The sequence below is a fragment of the Mustela lutreola genome, chromosome 2 (genome assembly GCF_030435805.1).
Source record: "Mustela lutreola isolate mMusLut2 chromosome 2, mMusLut2.pri, whole genome shotgun sequence".
Lineage (NCBI taxonomy): Eukaryota > Metazoa > Chordata > Mammalia > Carnivora > Mustelidae > Mustela > Mustela lutreola.
The window spans coordinates 178,916,253-178,942,425 of NC_081291.1; the positions used below are offsets into that span (position 1 = coordinate 178,916,253).

General features: G+C 35.1%; 2 protein-coding genes across 2 annotated transcripts; both read right to left on the minus strand.

Moving 5' to 3' along the window:
- Nucleotides 1-14,070: 14,070 nt before the first annotated feature.
- LOC131825941 (olfactory receptor 5AC1-like) lies at nucleotides 14,071-14,994 on the minus strand. The gene has a single exon (XM_059165266.1). It carries the CDS (start codon nucleotides 14,992-14,994, stop codon nucleotides 14,071-14,073), a length of 924 nt encoding a protein of 307 aa, XP_059021249.1.
- Nucleotides 14,995-24,851: 9,857 nt separating this feature from the next.
- Nucleotides 24,852-25,775, minus strand: LOC131825943 (olfactory receptor 5AC1-like). The gene has a single exon (XM_059165267.1). It carries the CDS (start codon nucleotides 25,773-25,775, stop codon nucleotides 24,852-24,854), a length of 924 nt encoding a protein of 307 aa, XP_059021250.1.
- Between the last annotated feature and the right edge of the window lie 398 nt (nucleotides 25,776-26,173).

Sequence of the window (26,173 nt, forward strand, 5' to 3'; positions counted from 1 at the left end):
CAATACTTTTCATTAATTACATTACTGCTTATCTCCAGGGTCTGATGAGTAAGAGGATTATCTAGCTTTAAAATAATCCTGTGAACTGGGAGCACCTGAAATGCTCCTACTCACATTTTCCAGTTTCCACCACAAACTCCAGTTTTCTCATTTGTAAAATGAGAACAAAATAGTTCTACTTTATAAGGTTCTCTGATGATTAAGTGAGGTAATACTTATATTTGGAACACTGCCTTAAATGAATGTCATATAAATGTTTGCTAAATAAATAGATCTTTATATGGTATATCTCATATGGTAAAAATGTTTTCAAAATGCATAAATTTTATGTTTATACTTTAAAATTACATAAAACATATGTATATTCTTTTAAAAAAAACATATGTATTTTTCACTAAATATCTATGTATGTTCTTCTATATTCTGAGACTTATGGTAAGCTGTGTCACTTGAGAATATTCAACTCAATCCCATTAGTGACTACTGAAAGAAGAAATAGCTCAGTAAATTCTTATAAAGTAGTTCCCTAGATATTCACTTTAGCACCATGTTCCTTCCAAGAAAACATTTATAAAGTAGTTCCCTAGAAATTCACTTTAGCACCATGTTCCTTCCAAGAAAACATTTTTATTCAATTTATGAAAGGAGAGAACAGAATAGAAAAAAGAACATATAAATAGTTTTCCAGAATTCACTGAATAGTTTTATGTCCTTTTATTCACTCTGCTAAAAATCTAGCCAGTACAATCCAAATAACTATGATTAGAGTAACAAAGTACATATGTAACTGGGAAATGTACCTTGTGCCATAAGTAATTTAGAATGAATCTTTTAGTCTACTTCTTCTCAGTGTGCTGGGATATACACCCTCTGGGAGAGGGAGAGGGCTTAAAATGCTGGGTATCAGTAGAACCTAAAAAAATGTTACTGAGGATTTCTGCACTCATGAATGATACAGGAGGATATTGTCATCATGTAATGTTCTTTAAAGGAATTTAAAATTAATGTGAAGCACAAAGAAAAATAACTTGAATACAATGATGCTCATTTGAGTGGAGAAAAAAATTGTAAAATGCTCAAGATTAAAATTTTCTACAACAAAAAAGAACACTATGGAAAGCAAAAAATATAGATTGAAGAATTAAAGGATGAAGACAGCAAAATTTATATGGAATTGTAGGAAGCTACTAAGAAGATAAAAAGGGGTATTTCATGGCAGAATAAATTAGCCAAACATCTTTAGATGTAGGAGGGTGGATGCAGGGTACTTTGTAAAGGAAGCTAAATAACTACTTACCTAAGCAGAGTTGAGAAAGTTTTGGACAAGATTTTTTGCTTTTCTCTTCGGTAGACCTGGGAGAAGATATGTGAACTAAAAATGTTACAGAATAAACAATATATAGAGCAAACAAGGTCAAATAAAGGAAAATCATAGGGATCTTTTTTAATGTTCAGCAGTCTAGAATAAGTATGATGTAATTATTTCATTAATTTTTCTTCTCTCTGTTCTCTGTTGAAAGTTGAAGAAATAAAGAAAAACACTTTACAATAGCTCCTCCCTGAATCTGACAAACCAAATTATAGCTATGCTCACTTTAAATATTGTTTTGCTATCTTGCTTCTCAGAAGTATCTTCTGAAGAGGTTCATTTTTGACTGGTGGGTCAAAATGATTGAGAAATTTTCTGAAGTCAATAATATGAATTTGATAATGTGTGCATATTAAAGATTGAGAACTGGTCATTTCCAAATATATTGTAGAAGCCAGTTGACTATAGCTATCAATTTATTCCATAATTGAGTTGTAAAGGGCCAGGAACGTTGACATTGATGGAGCTCAGGAAAGAAGAAGCAAGTAAGAATCCGTAGTTGACAAGGACCTGATTTGAATCAAGATTAATAAGGGCTGATATTAATAATGATTGAATTAATCAATACACTATGTAATTTGAATCCCAATTTAAAGTCTCTCATTATTAACTCAGTACTCATTAGAAGAGATGTTTGGGGATTGGTAATGGAAATGTTGGCTAATAATGCCCATTGCTCCTCACACAAGAATTGGAAAGTTATTTAGTGAAACTGTTATCTAATTTCCTGTCACCAAACTTTTGCAAATTTCCCTTGGGTAGTTCCTCATTATTTCAAATAATTACCATTCTCTTGGCACCCTGTTAAACTTTTTTTTCCCCATAGAAGCAAAGATGATCACTCTCAAGGCTGGTATAACAGAAGTCATAACATAAGCTATATTTCAATCATTATAGTTGTTGGCTTCATCCTTACTCTCTAAAAGCCCTGAATAAATTTGCACTGAAAGGAGAGTTCCCTTGTGCCAGTTTCTCCTCAGGTCAAGACCAAGTGACTTTTCCCTGAACTAGTCTCTTCTCACTTAATTACCCACCTGGGATATTGACCTAAGGTTATCTGCTCAGAGGGTAGTTAACTAACCCAAAAGACTGACTCTGACATTTCCTGAACCTTTTATTTAAAAACAGTCTTAAAAATTCAGTTTTATACCTCACCAAAGTAAGAGATATAAGGTTTTTTATCTTTTATTTCTAATTTATCTTCATTCCCCTTATTGGATACATGATAATTTGTAGTCTTCAATGCTCCAAGAATCCATTAATAAGAGTTATATACATATTGACAGCTAAATAAGTAAACGTGAAATCTGACAGTAGTAAATTTGTCCTAAAGTATTTACATATGCAAATTTTCAAGTGTTACATGTGCCCTCCCTACCTTTGTTTAACACCCTCTTAAGGTTACCCTAAAGAGGACCAATCCTCTATGGTTACAAAGTGATAACCAAAACAAACATGCTGTCTGACTAGTGATAGCCTTATATGTTGTTTAATGTGAATAAATAGTTATGGAACTTATAGATGACATGGATCAGTCTTGCTGTAGAATCCAAGTATCATATTGTTTGAGGATTCAACTTTTATGGTCATAACAAATATGTTAACATATTTGACTTCTTTGTCCTTCACTTGAATTTTAATATCATATTGATGCCAGGTTTTATTAATTACAATTATCTACTCCATTAAGAACAGGATCACCATATTGATTCAGTTCTCTGCTTGTTAACGGTGCCTGATGTATTTAACATTACACTAAGTTTAATTTCTGTGGAATTTACGACTAGATTGACAAATACTAGTCAAGAGGTGTACAGAATTCTCCTAAGGCAGCAACAGAATTTCAACATCTTCTTAACCTTAATGAAGATAAAAGCCCTGAAAAGAATAAAGTAAATGTACTATAGCCCAGCTATGGCCTTTATGAATGCACACCATGGTTGACACAGACTTGGGAAATTATAAATCCAAGACTTGACATTATTTCTGTTTAAACAGTAAAGAATGCATGGAGTTCCTTATTTTGCTCTAAAGGATATATAGTAAAGTATGGACATCTGTGAGGGTCAAATCCCTAACATCATTATCATTTAGAAAGATATAGTGGTTTCTATCCTGAGCCCTTAAAGTGAATTTGACTCACCTTCATACCAGAAAAGTTTTTGTTTTTGTTTTTATTTAAGGCATACAATAGATTCAGTTGATTTATTTGTGCCCTGTGTCATCTAAACATGATTAATGTTGGCTCCTAAAAATTAATTTAATCCTTTTTATCCGTATGGTTTCCATGAGATACTGGAAACCAGAAGAATACAAATTTCTCCCACACATCCTCAAATTTAAAAAAAAAAATACTGTTGAAAAAAAGAAAACAAAAATATCCACAAAAAGAAACCTGGGTGGTTCCATTAGTTAAGTGAAAGACTTGTGGTTCTCTTGGTTTCTGGTCCTGTCATGATCTCATGCACTGGGAGTTGGAGCCCCCTCTAGTGCCCTCCGTGAGGCTCCATGCTCAGCAGGGAGTCTTCTTGAGGATTGTCTCCCTCTGCCCCTTTCCTGACTCACATGTGCATACATGCATGCACTCTAAAATAAATAAATAAATCTCTTAAAAAATAGCCATAAAACATATCTCTCACATACCTAGGAAACAGAGAATACTATGAACTTTAATTTACAGGTAAGCAGTAAATTATACCCAAAAATTCACTCTGGAGCCTGGACCTGACTACAGAAAAGACAGAAACTCTACAGGGAAAAAGAGAGAAAGAGGGGGAAAAAAAAAAGTAGAAATGAAGCCCCAGGGTAGCAGAACATAGATAAATTCAATCCCCAAAATATAAATTTCCATCCTGAGTGAAGAAAATACCAAGAACCAGCCTGAAACTTGATAGTTAAGAGGAAAGAGAAAATCACAAAATCACAAGATACTTAAAACTCTCCTCCAAGGAAGGTCCTAGAAATTTGAAACTTTCACTTTACTATAGACCACCAGAAGAAGGGTATGGTAAACTACAAAAATCTAGTAAACTAACCAAACCCATTCTATACATATGTCAACACCTATAAGTGATGGTCCTGGAAAAATAACTTTTCAAAAGACCAGAACACAACCAAGAATATACACAGTAAGCTATGACAATATAAAAATTAATTCATTCCTATGTTTTCCCCCTAAAAACACCCAAACGGGACAACATGATTATAACATAGAATCACATGATACAAACTCAAATTAACATCCTTAAATATGCAGATATATAAGAAAAATAATTTAAATAAAAAATTCTTAAACTAACAACTGATATGGACCAATATTAAGATCTGAAATAAGGTGACCAGATTCAGGAAAGAATTAAAGAAAAAACATCCTCTGATATAGACTTATATATAAGGTGCCAAGAAAAATAGATTTTTTTGCAAAAAATTGAATGTGATAACCAGTTTCCAAAAAATTATCTACATGTCCTAGTACTCATGCTCTTGTGTAGTCCCACCTACATGGAATCTGGGCTGGCCCAGTGACTCTATTTAAACAATAGAATGCAGCAAAAGTGATGCAGTACAGATTCAAGCCTAAGGAGTTGCTTTTACTTTTGGATCCTGAGAGATCACATGGAGAGAGAGAGGCCCAAAGATTCCAATATATCAGCTGATCCCAGTGTTCTAGCCATCTTCACCAATTGACCAGATTTATCAATGAGCCATGTTGGAAAATCTAAAACAATTGTGCTACAGATTACTGCTGATCAGCTGACATTATGTGGAGCAAAATAACAGCCCATTTGAGCCTGGTCAATCCACAGAATTATAAGAGATAATAATTAGATTGTTGGTAGGTCACTAAATTTTGGTGATTTTTTACAAATAAATAAATAAGAGAAATATTCAGAAAACTTATGAAAAAAGCCAAGGGAGAAAAACAAAAGTAAAAAGAGGTAAAAATGATTAGAGAAAAAAATTATTGATATAGCTGATATGCAAGTAAAATCCAACATATAGGTAATGAGTCCCTGAAGAAGAAAAATAAATCAATTAAATAGAATCATGAATATTATAATCTAAGAATACTTTTCAGAAATAAGAATATATTTATGCATCACTAATAAGTTCATTATATGCTTTGGAAAGTTAAATAAACTGTTTGAGTCATAGTATATTAAATTTTAAAGTAAAAGGAATAAATACCCTCTGGGCTTCCAGACAAAAGAAAGAATATCAGGTTGGCCTCAGATGCTTTCGATGGCAATATATAAATCCAGACATACACAGTGGAGCAATATTTCTAGAAATTTGGGAAAAGAAATTTTTAATGATTTGTATCTATGACATTATTTTTCTCTTTGTGTTTAATCTGACCCTGGTTTTAATCTGCTTTTCATGCTATCACAAGAAATGAACTTCCAAAATGTATTTTTTTTATCTTGCTCATCACCTTTCAGTTGTACCTCCTTTGCCTATAATAAATCCAATTCATTAGCATGACGTAAGTGGTTTTCCATTGTTTAATCCCTGCTTACATCTCCATTATTATCTATGATATCGCCATCTTCCATCGCGTTCTGTTTCAGCTAGATTTAACCACAAGATTCAAACTTGGAGCATTATTTTTATATATTATGCTCCCTCATTCTGGCACGAGTGCCTTGTGGACTCTTGCTAACTCATATGCTTCTAGTCCTGCATCAATGCCATCTCTTCTAGGAAGTTATCTATGATCCCCCCCCCCATTACTACCATAAAGTAGAATTGAGCTGCATCTCTTTTATACCAGCTCTATTTCTTGTACTTCTTTTTAATTTTTTTAAGATTTTATTTATTTATTTGACAGACAAAGATCACAAGTAGGCAGAGAGGCAGGCAGAGAGAGAGGAAGGAAAGCAGGCTCCCTGCTGAGCAGAGAGCCCAATGTGGGGCTCAATCCTAGGACCCTGGAATCATGACCTGAGCGGAAGACAGAGGCTTTAACCCACTGAGCCACCCAGGTGCCCCACTTTATAATTTTTTAAAGGACTTTATTTTTAAGTAATCTCTGTACCCAACATGGAGACTGAACTCACAACCCTGAGATCAAGAATTGTACACTCCACCAAATGAGCCAGCCAGGTGTCCCCCTTATACTTCTTTTACGGCACTTTCATTCTCTATTACAGTCAAAATTTTTACAAACACATTTCTTTCTCTAGACTGTAAGTTCTTTGAAAATAATAACTGGCTAAATTTATCTATTAGATGTTTAATAAGTTTTCTTAAATAAAAACATGAATGAATGAATAAACTAATTTGGCATGAGTAATAATGAAGTTCAAAGAAACAACTGAACACTTTCAGGATGGTCAAGCTTCTTAGAATTCTACGGGACACACTTTATTATTTATTTATTTGAGAGAGGGAGCACAAGCAGGGGGAGAGGCAGAGGAGGAGGGAGAAACAGGCTCCCAGCTGAGCAGGGAGCCGACCTGGGGCTCAATCCCAGGACCCTGAGCTCATGACCTAAGCTGAAAGCAGACACATAACCAATTGAGCCACCCAGGTGCTTCTGAAGGACACACTTTAGAAATGAAAGATGAAGAAGGTTTTCCACTTGAGAAAGAAGGGAGCAATAGGACCAAAGTCACAGAAACAAGTAAATTACCTATTTAATGCAAGAATGCAGAATATTTGCTTGGTTCCTTTATGGATCTTCTCAGTATGCTAAGAAATGTAGACTCTATTAGATAGCCAAAAAAGTACTAGGAGATTTTAGTCAGGGGTAAGAAATGATAGAAAACAGTGTCTAATATTTCAGTTTTCCTCAGGGAAAAAGTAACTGTTGTGAGGCTTGAACTTTCACTACACACAGAAAGCTGGACAAATATATGAAAAGCTGTTTCAGAAAGCAGACAAGAGGCAGCATAGAACTGCTGTGACACCTAAGAACATATGAAGTGAGCCTTGTCATATTCAGTTAAATGCTAGTCTAGATATTGCTGTGAAAGTATTTTCTAGATCAAATTAATATTTACAGTCAGTCGACTTTTAAGTAAAGGAGATTACTGTAAATAATCTGAGTGAGCTTCATCCAGTCAGTACAAGATCTTAAGAGCAAAAACTGCCTGGAGATAAATTCTTCCTAAAGACTATAATAGAGAAATACTGCCTGAGTTTCCAGCATGCCCTGTGAATTTCAGACTTGCCAGTCCCCACGATCATGAGAACCAATTCCTTAAAATAAATATCTTTATTGGTTCTGCTTCTCTGGAGAACTCTAACTGATATATATGGTCAGATGATTTTTTTTTCAAGTCTACCAGTGTAATTCAATGATAGAAGAGATAATCTTTTCCAAAAATCCAAAAAAAAGATAATCCAAAATCAAAAAAAGACAATCTTTTCCAAAAATCAAAAAAAAAAAAAAAAGGATTTTTAAAAACTGGATATTTGCTTGAAAATAAATACATTTATCCCATAAATAAAAAGCAAATTAGAATAATTCTTAGAGCTAAATGTTAAAATTTAAACTCTAAAACCTCTAGAAAAATACAGAGGACAAAACTTCCCTGACCTTAAGGTAAGGCATAGGTTTCTCAGATGATAAAATATGCAGTGACCAGTTAAAAAAAATGATACATGGGACTTTAATAAAACGGAAACTTTTGTAGCAACATAATAACTAAATTAAGTGTTAATTATGGCATCATAATATTAGCTGACATAATACTATTTACCAAACATTATTTTAATTTTTTAAAGATTTATTTATTTTAGAGAGAATGTGAGCAGGAGTAGGGGCAAAGGGAGAGAGAGAGAAACAGACCGCACAGCTGAGTACCCAGGTATCCCTAAACATTATTTTAATCTCAAATCCACACTGATGCTGAAATACAGTATTTGGTGGTTCACATATAAACCTAAATTAATGGCGCCTGGGTAGCTCAGTTGGTTGTGACTGCCTTCAGCTCAGGTCATGATCCTGGAGTCCTGAGATCAAGTCCTGCATTGGGCTCCCAGCTCCATGGGGAGGGAGTTTGCTTCTCCCTCTGACCGTCTCCCCTCTCATGCTCTCTGTCACTCTCTGTCTCTCTCTCTCTCTCTCTCTCTCTCTCAAATAAATAAATAATATCTTTTTAAAAATATACTGAAATTAAAATGTAAATTATCTAGACATTAACCCTCTGGATGAAAAGATACTTTGGGAAATTATCCTTACTCTCTAATTTGTGTAATACATCTGGAAAAGGTAATCTTAAAATATATCTGGAGGAAAAGGTAAATTTAGCTTAGTGAAAATTACATATACAACTGAATGCTTCTATTCTATATCTATAAGAATTTTAAGTAATAATGAATAATGGGGGAAAAGGATGATAGAGTTTCTGCTTTTTCTTGTAGTTTTAGTTTGTCTATTTTTAATCCATCAAATATTTAGAAATTGGGGTATTAAAAAATATAAGAATTGTGGCCCCTGGATGGTTCAGTCAGTTAAGAATCTGACTCTTGATTTCAGCTCAGGTCTTGTCTCAGGGTCGTGAGTTCAAGCCCCATGTTGGGCCTCCATGCTAGGCATGGACCCTACTTTAAAAAAAGGGCAAGGGTAAAAAAAGTATAAGAACCATGTATATAAGGTCAATTAATTTACTACAGAGGAGACAAGAATATGTATAGGGAAAGGACAGTTTCTTCAAGAGTGTTGGGAAAACTGGACAGCCATGTGCAAAAGAATGAAATAAGACCACTATATTGTGTATTGAGGCCATACAAAAAAATTAGTTTAACAAAGAATAAGGACTTGGATGTAAGACCTGAAGCCATAAGATTCCATAAGAAAACTGAGAGTAAGGTTCTTGACATCAGTCTTAGCAATGACGTTTTGGAGTTGACAACAATTGCAAAGGCAACAAACAAAAGGAAAGATATTTGCAAACAATATATCTGATAAGGAATTAGTATCCCAAAATATATTACAATCTCATACAATAAGGGGAAAAAAAAACAAACAATCCAGTTTAAAAATAGGCAGAGAGACTAAAAATAAATGAATGAATGAATGAATGAATGAATTTTCCAAAGAAGACATACAAATGGCCAATACCTACACGAAAAGACTCTCAACATCACTAATCATCAGAGAAATGCAAATGAAATCCACAGTGTAAAATCACCTCAGACCTGTTGGAATGGCTATTATCCAATAACAAGTGTGGGTGAGGATGTGAAGAAGAAAGAAAGAACCCTTTGTGCACTGTTGATGTAAATGTAAATTAGTACAGCCACTATGGAAAACAGTAAGAAGGTTCTTTTTTTTTTTTTTTTTAATCACAAGTGGAACTACCATATGATCCACGAATCTCACTTCACACTAAGCCATTCAGCTTAGACCAGTCATTCATGTTTGGATTTCTTTGCTAATATTTTGGAAGTAGAGCTCAATCTTCTTATTCTATTGTCTTAACAAATGGAATATCCCCATACCCATGCCCACTCACTTTATTTTACCACATACATTTTGACATATCCCAAACAACATATCCCATACAACAAATCTGTCTTGTTCTTTTTAGCAAGGCAAGTGCAGTTGCCCAAACTATCAAGTATTTTCCACCTCTCAAACAGTAATCACCATCAGGTATTATATAGTACCTTCACCAATTTATTTCTTTTTGATCCAACTTTCACGAGGCACCAAAATAAATACATGTGACTATGCCATCTTTGGTTATTCCTTTTCTTTTGAAAAGCACAGAACTTTTTTCTGTCACTGATATCCAGGAAAAAGAGATTGCTAACAAGTTTTCTATAGCTGTCTTTATATTTTGTTTTCCTACAAGATTGTATAAGGGTTCCAAGCATAATGAACTGTCCTTATCACTGAATTCTCAAAGTTTGCATGGAAGCATTTTTCATTAGGAGTAATATTATTGTTATCTATATACAATCTAAGCTATCTCCAGTTAGAACATATCCACTACCATTTATGCAGGGATATTTTATGTATCATTAGGTTAAAAAAAAATGGGGAGATAAACCATGAGAGACTGTGGACTCTGAGAAACAAACTGAGGGTTTTTGAAAGAGGGGGGTGGGGGGATGGGTGAGCCTGGTGCTGGGTATTAAGGAGGACATGTACTGCATGGAGCACTGGGTGTGGTGCATAAACAATGGAACTTGGAACACTGAAAAAATAAAATAATTTTTTTGAAAGCATTAGTCATTTAAAAAAAATGGGCAGTTACCCTTTTCAATGGAAGCTTGTTAGATTTCTACCTTAACCATGGTAGTATCATTATTTAGAAAGAAAATGAATACTGAAGTCCACATTCATCAGGCCATTTAATCATCTCCATTCAGACTCAATGAATTTTCTACCATTGAAATACAATGCCTTTGATCATGTGGTTTGAGTGTCTGGACTAACAAAAAATCATCAGACTTCTACTTATTTAACAATGTCCCACTTATTTAACAATGTCCTCCCATCTCTATGGTAACCTGGTTTTGTCCTTCATTCTCAAGGACAGTGAATATGTTGGCTTCCAGGTGAATGTAATATCAGCCAAGCAAAAAACTTTATGACTCATCTTCTATTTTATATATTTGTCACATCTCTCCTAAGCCAGTCCACTTCTTTTGTTCTTCTGATAGAATTACCATTTTGTTAATGCTATATTGATAACCAACAAGCAATGTTTGTAGCCATTATCCCTATTTGTCTTTGTTTATTGTCCATTAGTCCATGGAAGGGCATCTTGGTTCTTTCCATGGTTTGGGAACTGTGGCCATTGCCTCTATGAACATTGGGGTAAAGGTGGTCCTTCTTTTCATTGCATCTGTATCTTTGGGGTAAATACCCAGTAGTGCAATTGCAGGGTCATAGGGTAGCTCTATTTTTAACTTCTTAAGGAATATCCACACTGTTTTCCAAAGTGGTTTATTAACCAAACCATTTTGCTAAATCCTAGATGTTCGAAACTATGTAACTTAAATTCCATTGATAAAATATATACTGTAATTTGCCTCAAAGAAAAAAAATTTATTTTCCACTATCATGAACCAGGGGTTAGTTTCAGCTATCCCAGCACCAAAGTCTCAAAAGAGGATTTTTCCCCTACCCATCCTTCTTCACAAGGGCCATTCAAGTAAATTTCAAATGTAGAATGACTTCAAATTCACAAGATAAAATGGGTTTATCCACTGTTTATTTACCGAAGTTTATTATCCAAGTTCACGTAGCTTAAGCAAGAATACACAAGTAAAACAGCAGCATGCATAACAGTAACATGACAGAAGCTTTGAATACTCTGATAGTTTCCAAAGCCTCATTCACTGAATACAAACTCTTGTATGCACAGATCACTCAGCACAGGAAAGGTACCATGTTGGGGGTCTCCCAGCTTAGATAACTTGCTTATAACCAAGCACTTAGAGGGATGTTTACCTCACATCCAATTTTAGTGCAACTGCATACCATAAAAACGGGCTCTACAATGAACAATCTTGATAAACTTGACACACTTGATGTACAACATACTTAAGAGCATTTTGGATCAGTAATAAGTTCATACTAACCTCACGAGGAATCTAATTTATCCCAAGTTAATGTATCTATTGGGTTGGCTTTGGAAGACTGTATAAATATCAGTTCCTTAGAGGGTCCTCAAACTGGCATAAAGTGAGTGAAATAAGTCAAGCAGAGAGAGTCAATTATCATATGGTTTCACTTATTTGTGGAGCATAACAAATAGCATGGAGGACAATGGGAATTAGAGAGGAGAAAGGAGTTGAGGGAAATTGGAAGGGGAGGTAAACCATGAGAGACTATGGACTCTGAAAAACAATCTGAGGAGTTTAAAGGGGTGGAGGGTGGGAGGTTGGGGGAACCAGGTGGTGGGTATTATAGAGGGCACGGATTGCATGGAGCACTGGGTGTGGTGCAAAAACAATGAATACTGTTATGATGAAAATAAATTTTTAAAAAATTACAGTTCAGCTCTTAACTATTTACTTTCAAAGTAATATAATACCCAGGATATTACTGAAAATATCTCCTGATAAAATCATACATTACTTGTGCAATTATGAAGCTAGTAAAAGAGTGTAAATATCATAGCATATGATTGGTTTTGAAGACATTTCAAGTAAAATGTGTTCCATGTACATTAAGAAACAAATATACTTACATTTATGTAAATAACAAAAAGTATTTTAGAATTACTTTTAAAAGACCAATCATAATTATAGAAAAAGGGTTTAATCAAAAAGAAAATTAAAATGTTAAAGAAAGGTGTAGTTTATAGTCCTTGTAAAATGAGTCACAAATACTGTGAAATTGCTGAAATCACCCTACAACTAGAGATGGTTTTTAAAAAGAATAAACTTAATCATGTGGAATATTTTTAAAATAAATTTTGTTATTGGGGACCAACTGAAATTAATTTTAAGACCATACAAACAAGTTGATTTTTTCCAATAAAGTTTATATGAGAGATAAATAAATTTAAGTGATAAGAGATATTTATCATATGCCTGTAATACTTTTACTATATTTGTTGAAACTATTGGCAAGATCTAAAGTGTTTTAAAAATACTAGAACAACAGGCATATTCTCATGCCTCTACAACTTAAACTTAATTCTCATTTTGTATAATTGTTTTTCCCTAAGTGAGTGTGTTCAAAAAAGATAAAAAAAATCAGACTATTCAAGGAATATAATTGTTTTGCAAAAAGAAGACTTAAAACATCTATGCCTATATAATTCTAAAGTAAGTTAGAATATATATATAGAAATTATATATATATATATATATATATATATATATATATATATATATCTTTTAAGTGATCATATTCCTGAATTGGAAGTAAATTAGTGAAAGAAAATCCACTGATAATTGTATATCTCTACATGGAAAGTCAGGTTCTTATCTCTGATATAACCTCTTTGCCTTTCCCTTAGTTACTCTAACTAAAACTGATAGGAATAGTAATGCAACCACGAGGCTGATCAAAATTGCTTTATATTGCACTCAAATATTCCTAAATTTATAAATTATTGAATGTCATGCTGCATGCAGTATCCCTGATTTAAAAAAAAAAAAAAACAGTGCATGAAATTACAGCTCTGAGCTGTGGTTAATTTTGATATTTCATTCTTTAATTCATGCCAACTTTCATTTTCTTCCTAACATCCACAATTTTCTTCAGAAATTTTCATTTTTTTCTTAACTTTATCATCAAACAGTACATTTCTTCTTAAGAAATATTTTCCCAAGAAGCAGAATTTTATTTTATTAGTCAATGAAGTAACTATGTGTGGCAGAAAACAACAAAGCCTTATTGATTTGCAAGTCCAGAGAAATGGGCTGGGCTCATTCATGAACTAAAAAACTAACTCTATATGGCAGCATCTATTACAGCTATTTCCCTCTGTAATTGTCTGTATCTATCTGGAATTTTGGAAAGTCCTAGAAAATAACTAATTTTCAAAAGCTAAATGCTTCAGATAAAAATAAAGCACAATATTTCTAATTAAGCAAGTTCTAGAGGTAATGTTCCCAAACTATAACTGGACCCATTCCAAGAAAGCTTATTGTGAAGCTGGGATGCTTCACACACACTTTATTAACTCCCCTGACCATTAGCCTTCTGGTGGAATGGCAGTCAGGACTTGGGGTGTTTTTTCAGCAGATGATAAAAAAGAAACATTTTGAAAATTGGCAACTATTTATTTCTTCATTATTCTTCTCAAGGCACCTATAACTTCTTTGGTCCTCAAGCTGTAAATAAAAGGATTTAGCAGAGGAATTATTATTGTGTAAAATAAAGAATACATTTTGTCATGATCATCAGTGTGGTCAGAACCAGGACGCACATACATGAAGAAGAGAGTGCCATAGAACAACGAAACAGAGAGCAGGTGGGCACTGCATGTGGAGAAGGCTTTGCTCCTGCCCTTTTCAGACTTCTTTTTCATGATGGCAAAGAGGATACGGATATAAGAAACCATGATGGCCATAAAAGTAAAGACTTGTATAAAGGCTGAAAAGATTAAAACCAGAAGTGTATTAACTGTAGGATCAGTGCAAGAAATTTTGAAAAGTTGTAAAATTTCACAGTAGAAATAATGTATTTCATTGGACCTGCAGAAAGTTAATCTAAATAACAAACCCACATGAATTGCTGAATGTAGAAAACCCATGAAATATGAAACACCAATGAACTGAGTACAGAGGTTCCTGGACATTAAGACTGGATAAAGCAAAGGATTGCATATGGCTATGTAGCGGTCATAAGCCATTACTACCAGCAGGAAACACTCTGTGGTGGCACTAGAACCAAAAATATAAAATTGAGCCATACAGTCAAAAAGTGATATCACATGATTCTTGGATAAAAAATGTGTAAGCATCCTCGGAGTTACAGAGGATGAAGTACAAGCATCTGCAAAGGCTAAACCACTGAGGAATAAGTACATGGGGGTGTGAAGATGGGGATGCTTCCAGATGAGAAAAATCAGTCCAAGGTTGCCCACCATGGTGGTGAGATAGATGACCAAGAACACCAGGAACAGGGGGACCTGCAGCCCTTGAAGATCTGTAAGTCCTGTGAGAACAAACTCAGCCACGAGTGTCTTATTTTCTTCTGCCATATCCAACCTGTCCAGATGGTAAAATGAAAGAAAAATATTGTTGAAACAGTCACAAAATAATCATAAAAACTGTGTATTTTTTGTGTAACTGATGTAAAAGATGCCTCTCATATGATTACCAATTTTTAAATTTTTACCTTTATATGTGTCCTTTAATATACATTCAAAAATTTCCGTAATAAAAAGTTTTAAATGATAATTCACCTAAAGTAACAAGTAAATTAAATACAAATCCTTCTCAACCCAACAGAGGTTTTAAGAACTGTATATGTTCATCTAAACATTATATGAAAGAAAGAAATTTCCCATTTTACCCAAGAAAAATGTAAATAGTTAAGAACAGTGAAGAGTACCTTAATTTCTACTGAACTACAATATAAAGATATAATAATCAAAACATTAAGGTAGTGGAATAAGAATACAGAAGAGGGTCAATGCAATAATAGGCAGCCAGCTCAGAAATAGATTCCATTATATACAGAAATGTGGCATAAGACAATACGATGTTTCAGTTCAGTAGAAGAAAGATGATGGGTTTAATGGATTGTGCTGCCATTCTTGGCTCTCTGTCTGGATATGAACAAGGTTAGGCTCCTAACTCACAGCATAGATACTTTCTAAGAAATTTGGGAGCCAACAATATAACATAGTGATTAGAGAAATTTTTATCCAGGAAAGAGTATTGGACAGAGTCAGATGGCATATAATAGGTTGGGAAATACATTTTACAGTGTATATGAAAGATACAGATTTATGAATAACATAATATATAATATAAGAATAACACCAAATAGATAAGAAAAAGGCAAACAATCTAAAAGAAAAATGAATAAAGGATATGAACAAGCAAGTTTACAGATGAATAACCAACAAATAAAATGAAAAGATGCCTAGTTTCCTGTGTGTCACACATAAACACACATGTGCAGGTGCAGGCATGCACACACAAACACATACACAGATACTTCCTTTCTCACATATCAGATTAGCAGAAATTAAAGTGAATAGATACTGCTGACTCAGGTGAGAAAAGTGCTCCTTTCATGTTAATTGTGGATCTATGAATTGCAACAGTCTTCTAGAAAGAGCAGTTTTATATGATACCATTTAAATTTTAAATAAATACATATACCCTTTGACTTACCATTTTGCCTTACATATACCCTAGAAATAAAATCACAACTATTCAAAGATAGATATACACAGAATATCCAATGCATTATTTTTCAAGGTGGCAAAGACCAGACACATCTACAGTGAGATGGCTAAATAAATCATATTTATGTATACTTGTGTTTTGTAATACAAATCATCCATGAAAAAAGGAGTCATTCCACGTGAACTGGGAATTTTCATGATGTAATTTTTACCTGAGAAGAATATGATACAGAGAAGTGTAAATAAGATTTCATTATTGTAAGATGAGCAATGCATTTTTAAATCTTCTACCTGGAAAAAATGTGGAAATTAGAAATTAAGTTGATAGCATTGGGCTTTCTAGAATAGAAGTAGAGGTAGAAATGAGGGGAAAGGAGAAGAGGAAAAGAGAGAAGTCAAAATAAATGTTCTATGAGAACAGCAGCATATATATTATGATCTCTTTCACATAAAATTATGTAATTGATTTATTTGTGTGTATGTCTATTTAGGCCTTTATACATACATAAAGAGGTGTGTGAAAGAGTCTCCAACATGTTAATAATGGGGAAAAGAAACAAGTATGATGAAATCCTATTGTTTTCTTTTTCAAGATTTTCACTGAAGGGTGCATTATAAAATTAGGATGCAATTATCTGTTAATTTTTGCATGTATATATCAGTTAAGGACAGAAGTAGTCTTCAGAGAAATTAACATTTTCTTTTGGAAATTGTCAATGGGAAACAACATTTAACCACTGAGTGTAGATAGAATTTTTTTAATACCCCCAAATTACCTGTAATTGTATAAAATAGAGATTCAAATAGAACAAGAGTTTTTTGGAGGGTTTTTTCAATTTTAGTAATTTTATTTATTAATCTTATTTCTCCATACTTACTTTTTAGTCACTGTTGTGGTTTTAACAAGTGGTGTTTGTATGAAGTAATGACATTGATTTTTTTTTCATGATTTATAAATAGTCTCTGAAAGTAATCTAAAAAGTTTTCCAGTGAATACAGTTTCTTTTATATTACCATAAAAAGAAAAAGGAAAACATTCAGATATACATATTGTTATGGTATTTCCTGAGATGAAAAAAAATGTTATCATTTTATAGTCATATCTCTCAGTACTGATAGAACACACACAAAAAAATTTTTACCATTAGAATATATTTGAAAAATTGAGTTTGTTTAATGTAGAAATAGGATCAAAGGCTCTTTTTCAATGAAATAGTGATCAACATAAGAGAAGACTGTGAGATATTATTCTACCCCCACTAAAAATAAAGAAAGAATTTATGAGCTTTAGAATTTTTACTTTTGAGTGTATACCCACCAGGAACCCCAATATAGACAACACAGACAAAGTATTAATTGAAAATTTAGAACATAGGAGATTTTTGCTCTGCATACACTGGTCCAACTTTATAGTCTCAAATAACCAAATGTTGGTTTTCCTAGTTTTAGTTCCTACAGCATGTAACTTGGCCAATTAGTAATCTCTGTGAATTTTTTTTCTCAAGTTATGTGATAAATGAGACAAGGAGCAATTTTGAAGTTACCACCAGTGACTTTAGCCCATATTCTCATGATTTCATTAAATTAAAGAATTTGTGTTGTACTCAGCAACAAACCTTAGGCCAGAAGTTCCCAGTCTGAAAAAGTTACAAATAAGTTAGATTTGAGCTGCTTAGCTTATATCTCAATTACGCAAACTTCACATTATGAAATGAACTCTGAATTTTTCTTACCACAATTATTGAATTTTTCTATTTTTCTTTCTTCTGTTAACCAAAGTTTATTATTTAAAAACTCCCTCCAGGGGTGCCTGCCTGGCTCAGTGGGTTAGGCCTCTGCTTTCAGCTCAGGTCATGGTCTCAGGGTCTTGAGACCGAGACCAGCATCAGGCTCTCTGCTCAGCAGGAAGCCTGTTCCCCCTCTCTCTCTGCCTGCCTCTCTGCTTCCTTGTGGTCTCTTTCTCTTTCTCTCTCTCTCTCTCTCTGTCAAATAAATAAATAAAATCTTTTAAAAAATAAAATGAAAAATGAAAAATAAAAACTCCCTCCAAAATGTGTTATTTATCTATCGAGTAAAAATTCTAACTAAAATATACATGTTCAGACAGACATTTACTTCTGTCTGTCTAGATTTTGGTTGCTGATTTAAAAAGAAAAAAGTCCTTTCCTGACATTAATTTCTTATTTAGGTGTTTGTTATCATACAGACAAATTGCAACACTATATTAATGAAAATCTCTGCTCTCTCAACTACTTCCTGTAAATCATGGGAAATTGGAAATGTTTTCTTGAAGTAACATAGAATGTACAGAAATGAAGCAGTATTATTTGTGCATTGATTTTCCTTAGAAACTCCAAACTGGAGATAGATAGCATTTCTTCCTGCTATCTGCAAATCTATTCTTTAAAAAATTCTGAAATTCCCTTAATGCTTCAGAAGGATTCCCAATAGGATGAAGTCAAAGTTGTTCTACTGGGCCTTGTGAGCTAATCCTCAAATCATCTACACACCAATAGTTATAACAATTAAAACGGTACATTCTGTCCTCAGGGTTTACCATAGGGGCATGTTTATAAAATGTCACCGAATGAAGTTTAGAATAAGCTTGTTTTCCTTCCTCTTGTCTCTTTTAATGGTCCCACTACCCAAATACATTCTTGTCCTCTTGGAAATCCCAAAGGTACATTAGAATTAACATATCCAAATCTGAAATTAAGATCTTCCTCCATTCCATCCCCAAACCTGGCATTCTTCCAATGTTCCCTGTCTCAGGGAATAGGGTTTGCAAACAAGTATTTGTGCACACCATAAATCAGGAACATATTCATGAAACTAACTTCTTCCTCAATTCCATTTTTTTTACTACTACCTCTAGATGTTATGTACCAAAGATGTCTTAAGTCCAACTATTTGTACAGTTAATTGTAAAATCCATAATGCATTCATCTCCTGCCTGGACTTATTAAATAAATTCCTAGCAACACTATCCATATCTGCTCACACAGTCACCACTTCATTTTCCATTTTCCACACTGATGCCAGACTGATTTTTATAAAATGCACACCATTTCACCATCATCCCCTACACACTTTCCCCACTCAACATGTATAAATAACTTCTCATTCCACATAGAATAACAACTAAAATTGGCAATCCTAAATATCCATTTCTCGATATTTCTGAGAAATAGACCCAGTAATTAATTGTATACAGTTGAAGAAGGTTTTTTTGTATTACATGTATATATTATTTATAGTAACACTAATTGAATTCACAAATAATAGCCAATATTTTACTTGATCGACATAATAGAAGTTTAGTTCTCCTTTATGTAAGTATGAAGTACATGTTCTTAACTGAACAGCTGTTCCTTCCATTTGATGATTCAGAGTAGCAAACTCTTTCCAACTTGTCACTCAAGAATTTTTCACATATGATTTCCTTCAGGGTTTGTGTTTCCATTTGGATCAAGCTAAAACAGGGAAGTTCAAGGGGATTCCAAATGTGAGGTTCTTATGACCCAGAAATGTAAGTGATATACATCACTTTCAATCCTAAACTCAATCATATCGCTATAGTCAACTGAAAAGTGGGTCTGTGTGTCTAGGATAAAAAGAAAATAGATTTGGAGGTCACCTAACAGTTTCTTCTCCTGATTTGACTATAGTTTCTGATTCTCATTTACCTGTTTTGCCCTCCTTCCCCTGTAGACAAGTACTTTCAACATCTTCCCAAGAGAGTCAAATCCAATTACCATCTAGCCTGTAATATAAGAAAAAGCTAGGATCTCCAGTTGATACTCTGGCCTCTCCATCAAATCCAGGTGTAGCTGTTCTGTGTCTGGAAACTAAGAAATTTTTTAGTATTTTGGCACATGTTATAATTACACATTGACAATATGCAATTTTTATAGGATTTATCGGTCATCCTCTGGAGAACATGAACTTTGCACAATATCCCGTCTTTATCAACATAATATTGTCAATATAAATGAACCAGCCTGTGCTCTACAAAACATCCCCCAAATAAATATTCCTTCTGTCCTCTTAACCCATTACATTCTCTTCTTAGTAAACTTTACGCCACTCAAAAGACTTACTTTTTTTTTGAGGGATCTATCCACCGCAAGAAGACCTCTGTCCTTAATCTGATTTTCTGACTATGTTACAGATTAACAACATTTTGCTGAGTTAAACTGGATATTGGATGTTCAGCAGCTGTCCCCAACCCCAGTGTTCAGTCTGTCTCTATTCCAGGGATCTCACTATGTGGCCAGCAAGTCTACCCTTGTGTAGGCATAGATATAGGGTGGGTCTGAAATATCTGGAGATTTAGCAGTTGTCTCTGATAAGATGTCAGAAAGTGTAGAATGTCACCCCAACCCCAATTTCTCTGTGAGTTCTCCTCTCCTACATGCCCCATCTCTGCCATACCTGTCTGGCTTGAGTGAAAACAGGTACTGGATGAGCTGATTGTTGGAAGATTACTATGACTTCACTTGCTAATTTCACAGGATTTCCCACACTGGCTTTGGCTGCTGCCTGACAAGCTTCAGGTTCTTTTTCACACTTGACTAGAGACTCCGGTCATGTCCTCCCACATCTGGTCTTCACAAATATATCCCAGGCTATCTCTCTGAACTGAGTTATCACTGTTGGAATTGATCTGTTCTCAGAAAAAAATGAGTCTCAAAAATTCGGAGTCCAAGAAGGGGATTTAATTCCTTGTCCCTCATCTTGCTACCTCCCATTTTTTCTGTCATGAGGTGATGTCTTCAGCCTGGAGATGACCTAGATCTATGATTCTAGTCAATAATTTGTTGAGCAATCCATGGAATAGGTACAGCAATATCCACTACATTCTACATGGCAGAAAAGAAATTAATTTAAATCTTTTCCATCTTTGTCTCTGAGATGGTATATGAAAATATGGGCATGGGGAAGTAGCATGTGAAATGTTGGAAGTAGAAAGATGGTCCCTAAAATGTTTTGTCCTACTAATATCCTCACACTCTTGTGGACTGTTCGTGTTTTCAGCTTTTGCGCCAAAGTCTGTTGGAACTTGTGATCTGGTCTCTTAAATGGAATAGGGCTTGTCTATCCTGAAAGGCTTTCTGCCTCTCCCAGCTTTCTTTGGTCTGGTAACCCCTTAGCTCCTCTTTTATACCCTCTTTCTACATGCCCCAGCCCGTCCTCTACAGTCACTCAGTAGTAAGTCTCTCAGCCACTCTCAAACACTGCAGGAATTTCCAGGTGTTGGCCATGCAATGCAGTAAGGGGAAGCATCCTCCAAAACAAAACGTCAAGGCTGTCTGGCCTGCACACGCTGCAGGACAAAGTTCATTGTGATGTAGGTACATATGGAAGGAACACAGTGAGAAATAGTTTTTTTTGTTTTTTTTTGTTTTTTTGTTTTTTTGTTTTTTTTTTTCCAGTGACTGAAATGGGAATCTGGGCAAAAGTTCTTCTCTTCTAAGGCTACTTATGATAGGCAAAATAACAGCCATCAGTGACATGAACATGAAAATACGTTAGGTTGCATGAAAAGGAAGAATGGGGGTGCCTGGGTGGCTCAGTGGGTTAAGCCTCTGTCTTTTGTTTGGGTCATGATCTCAGGGTCCTGGGATCAGGCCCCACATCAGGCTCTCTGCTCAGCGGGGTGCCTGCTTCCCTCTCTCTCTCTGCCTGCCTCACTGCCTACTTGTGATCTTTCTCTCTCTTTCAAATAAATAAATAAAATCTTAAAAAAAAAAAAAAAAGGAAGAATGAAGGCTGTAGACAGAATGACAGTTGCTCATCAGCTGACCTTGAAATAAAGAGATTTTCCTGAATTATCTGGAAAGGTCTAATGTAATCACAAAGGTCCTTAAAGTGGAAGGGGAGGGGGAAGAATCAGGGTCTAAGGAAACTGTGACAGCAAAAGGCAGGTACCAAGAGATGCAACCTTGCTGGCTTTGAAGCTGCAAGAAGGGGCCCATGAGCCAAATGAAGTAGACAACTTCTCAAAGTCAGAAAAGGGGAAGAAGCAATGTCTTACCCAAACCTTCCAGAAAAAAAATTCACCCTGCTAACACTGATTTTAGTCTAGTGAAATTCATGTCAGACTTCTGCACAACAGAACTAATATAATACGTGTATATATTTTTAAAGCCACTATTCATGGTTATTTGTTAACAGCAATAGAGAATACAATACCTCATACTATTAATTTGCCTCCCTGCCTTCCAAATACCAGTCCTGTCTAGAGAGGGAAATTAAAAACGACCTGTCTCATTTCTCCTCTACTGTTGCCCTCCTCTGTCTCCCTTGTAACCTCCCAGAGCCAGAAGAGGTAAACTTGTCCCCTTCTAGGACGTGTCCTCCTTGTATCAGAGTAGCAAGTATAAGACCCTCTAATCATAGAAGAAAACGAGAAGAGGTGAGATCACCAAACCTGGTATATCCCTAGTGAAAAGAAGGAAATAAATAAACTTAGATAGTCTCCACTTAAAGAATCCCTAAACAGTCAAGAACTAGCTTTTTCCAACTTTAAATGCCATAAAAAGAAACATAAAATGGGACCTTTATTTATTTATTTTAAAGACTCTATTTATTTGTCAGAGAGAGCAAGCACAAGCAGGGGGAACAGCAAAAGGAGAGGGAGAAGCAGGGAGCCTGTCTGTGGGACTCAATCCCAGGACCCTGGGATCATGACCTGAGCTCAAGGCAGTTGCTTAACTGACTAAGCCACCCAGGTGTCCCTAAAATGGGATATTTAAATTGCATGGTTTAATATTTTCAAGAAATTTATCCCCAAGAACTATGGAACTTCTGTGGTTGTTTCTTCAGGGTAACTGTGAAGATGACACTTCAGCTATATATCACCTGTGCTGACAAAAACATAGAGAATGTAACAATTTGCTACTGGATTACACCCCACCTTAGTAACAGTGTTGCTTGAAAAAATAAAGAAGACTTTGACATATATTGACATATATAGACAGATAACAATTACACACAGCCAATACCTAAAACAGTCTGCATTACACATAGAGGGAGGAAAAGGGAAAGTTTTGCCGCTGCTCTTGGAGTGTAAAGAGGTGATGACAGAAAGTTAACAGAGACTTGGCACTCACAGGGAGCAACATGTTTCGAATGAGCCCACACAACAGAAGCAGGGCTCGGATGCAGTGAGAAGAGCAGAGTTTGAGGAAACTGAGCCCCAAACACACAGTGCTGAAGCCAGTCAGCCCCACCGCCAGCTTTGCTGTTCCATGAGACAACAAATTGTGTCTATCTTCAAATCAAAATAATAGGGATGTGTCATGAGTATGGGGATATCTTTTCTTATTTTTCACTACAGTATTCACAAGTCTATATGTAATAAAGTCGGAAAGCCAGACAGAAAACACAGAAGACTTTTGTAAGGGAAAAAAAAAATGGTTTAAGTTACATAATTACAAGATGATCAAGCACACCTGCTATTTCAGGTTGTTGTCAATTCCGGGGGCGGGAGAGGTGGGGGGGATTTGTATTCAACTGGTATATTAGTGCTGGAAAGAAGGTGCCTGGTGAAATTATTCAATAAATTAAAAAGTAGAAATTTTTAAAGAGCTCAGAATTATTCATAATATTGCAGGAAGTAATTATTTTAAGTATTTAATTGCTAAAGTGTTTTATCTTTCAATGAATACAATGCAAATATAAGTTAATTTTCAAAATTACTTATAAACCTTCTAGATATATTCATATTAAATGAGGAATATATGTTGTCATATTTAGTCTAACAGTATTACTTTGGCATATATAGTGTTTGCATCATTATAAACATCTATCAAAGATATTTATACCTACAAACTCTTGAAAATTACTTCTTCAAGAATTATCTAGGAGGGCATGAGTAGTTTCTAAACAGAGGATTTACACAAGCTAATTCTTCCTATAAAATAATAAAAGTTCAAGGCCACCTGGGTGGCTCAGTTGGCTGGGTGTCCAACTCTTGATCTTTGCTCAGTTCATGATCCCAGCATCATGGTATTAAGCCCTGCTTTGGACCCCATGCTCAGCAAAGAGTCTTCTCTTCTCTTGCTCTGCCTGTCTCCCCACTCATGTTCTTTCTCCCTCTAAAATTTAAAAAAAAAAAAAGGGATATAAGTTCAAAAAGTTTTAAAATGTGTGTATCTGGAAACACAAAGCTCATTAAAGTTATAATATAATAGTTTGGATATAATAATAATTTGGATATTCTGTTTCATTTTTATCCTTGAGGGTGGATTATAAACAATAAGAGCACAAAGTAAATGGAACCTGTCTTTACCATGCTCATTAATTATTTTGATGATCACAAGAATTTAGGATGAAAATAAGTCTATCTACTGAATTTTTTATTCATTCATTTAACAAGTATATTAAGGCCCTACTATGTGCTAAACCCAAGGACCCATGCTTTATGTTTTTTTAAGATTTTATTTATTTATTTGATAGCCAGAGATCACAAGTAGGCAGAGTGGCAGGCAGAGAGAGAGAGAGAGAGAGAGAGGAGGAGGAAGCAGGCTCCCTGCAGAGCAGAGACTCCAATGTGGGGCTCGATCCCAGGACCCTGGGATTGTGACCTGAGCCGAAGGCAGAGGCTTTAACCCACTGAGCCGCCCAGGCACCCCCCATGCTTTATTTAAACAGAATAAAATCTAAGGAATAATAAAAGTTTTCCTGAGAAATATTTATTTCTTTATACTTTTTCTCAGTGCCCCTAAAACTTCCTTATTTCTTAGGCTATAAATAAAGGGGTTGAGCAGAGGGATGATAATCGTGTAGAACAGTGAATACATTTTATCCTGATATCGATCTGGGCCAGACCCAGGACGCACATACATGAAGAAGAGAGTGCCATAGAACAAGGAAACAGAGAGCAGGTGGGCGCTGCATGTGGAGAAGGCTTTATTCTTGCCCTTTTTGGACTTCTTTTTCAGGATGGCAAAGAGGACACAGGTATAAGACACTATGATGGTCATAAAAGTAAAGGCTTGTATAAAAGCAGCAAAAATGAAAACCACCAGTGCATTAATAGATGGGTCAGTGCAAGAAATTGTATATAGCAGCAAAATTTCACAGTAGAAATGAGGTATTATATTGGACCTGCAGAAAGTTAATCTAAATAATAACCCTACATGAATTGTGGGATGCAGAAAACCAATTACATAAGACAAACTTATCAACCAAGTACAGAGCCTGTTGGACATCACCACTGGATAAAGTAAAGGGTTGCATATGGCTGCATAGCGGTCATAGGCCATCACTACCAGGAGGAAACATTCTGTGGTGGCACTGGAACCAAAAAAATAATACTGGGCCATGCACTCAAAGAGGGATATCATTTGACTTTTGTCTAAGATATTGACAAGCATCCTGGGAGTCACAGAGGATGAGGAACAAGCATCTGCAAAGGCCAAACTGCCAAGGAGTAAGTACATGGGGGTGTGAAGATGGGGATGCTTCCAGATGAGAAGAATCAGTCCGAGGTTGCCCACCATGGTGGTGAGGTAGATGACCAAGAACACCAGGAACAGGGGTGCCTGCAGCCCTGGAAGATCTGTAAGTCCTGTGAGAATGAACCCGGTCACCCACGTCTTGTTTGTCTCCATCATATGCACAGGGGCTGATCACTACCAGGAGAAAATATGTAAGGGAAAAACTTTTTATTATTTTCTTTTATTTTTTCAGTGTTCCACGATTCATTGTTTATGTACGACGGCCAGTGCTCCATGCAATATATGCCTTCCTTAATACCCACAACCAGGCTCACCCAACCTCCCACCTTTCCCCTCCAAAACCATTAGTTTGTTTCTCAGAGTCCACAGTCTTTCATGGTTTATCTCCCTCTCCAATTTCCTCCAATTTACTTTTCTGTTCCTTCTCCTAATTTCCTCCATGCTATTCCTTATGCTCCACAAGTAAGTGAAACCATATGATAATTGACTCTCTCTTCTTGATATATTTTACTCAGCATAATCTCCTCCAGTCCCATCCAGGTAAAGGAAAAACT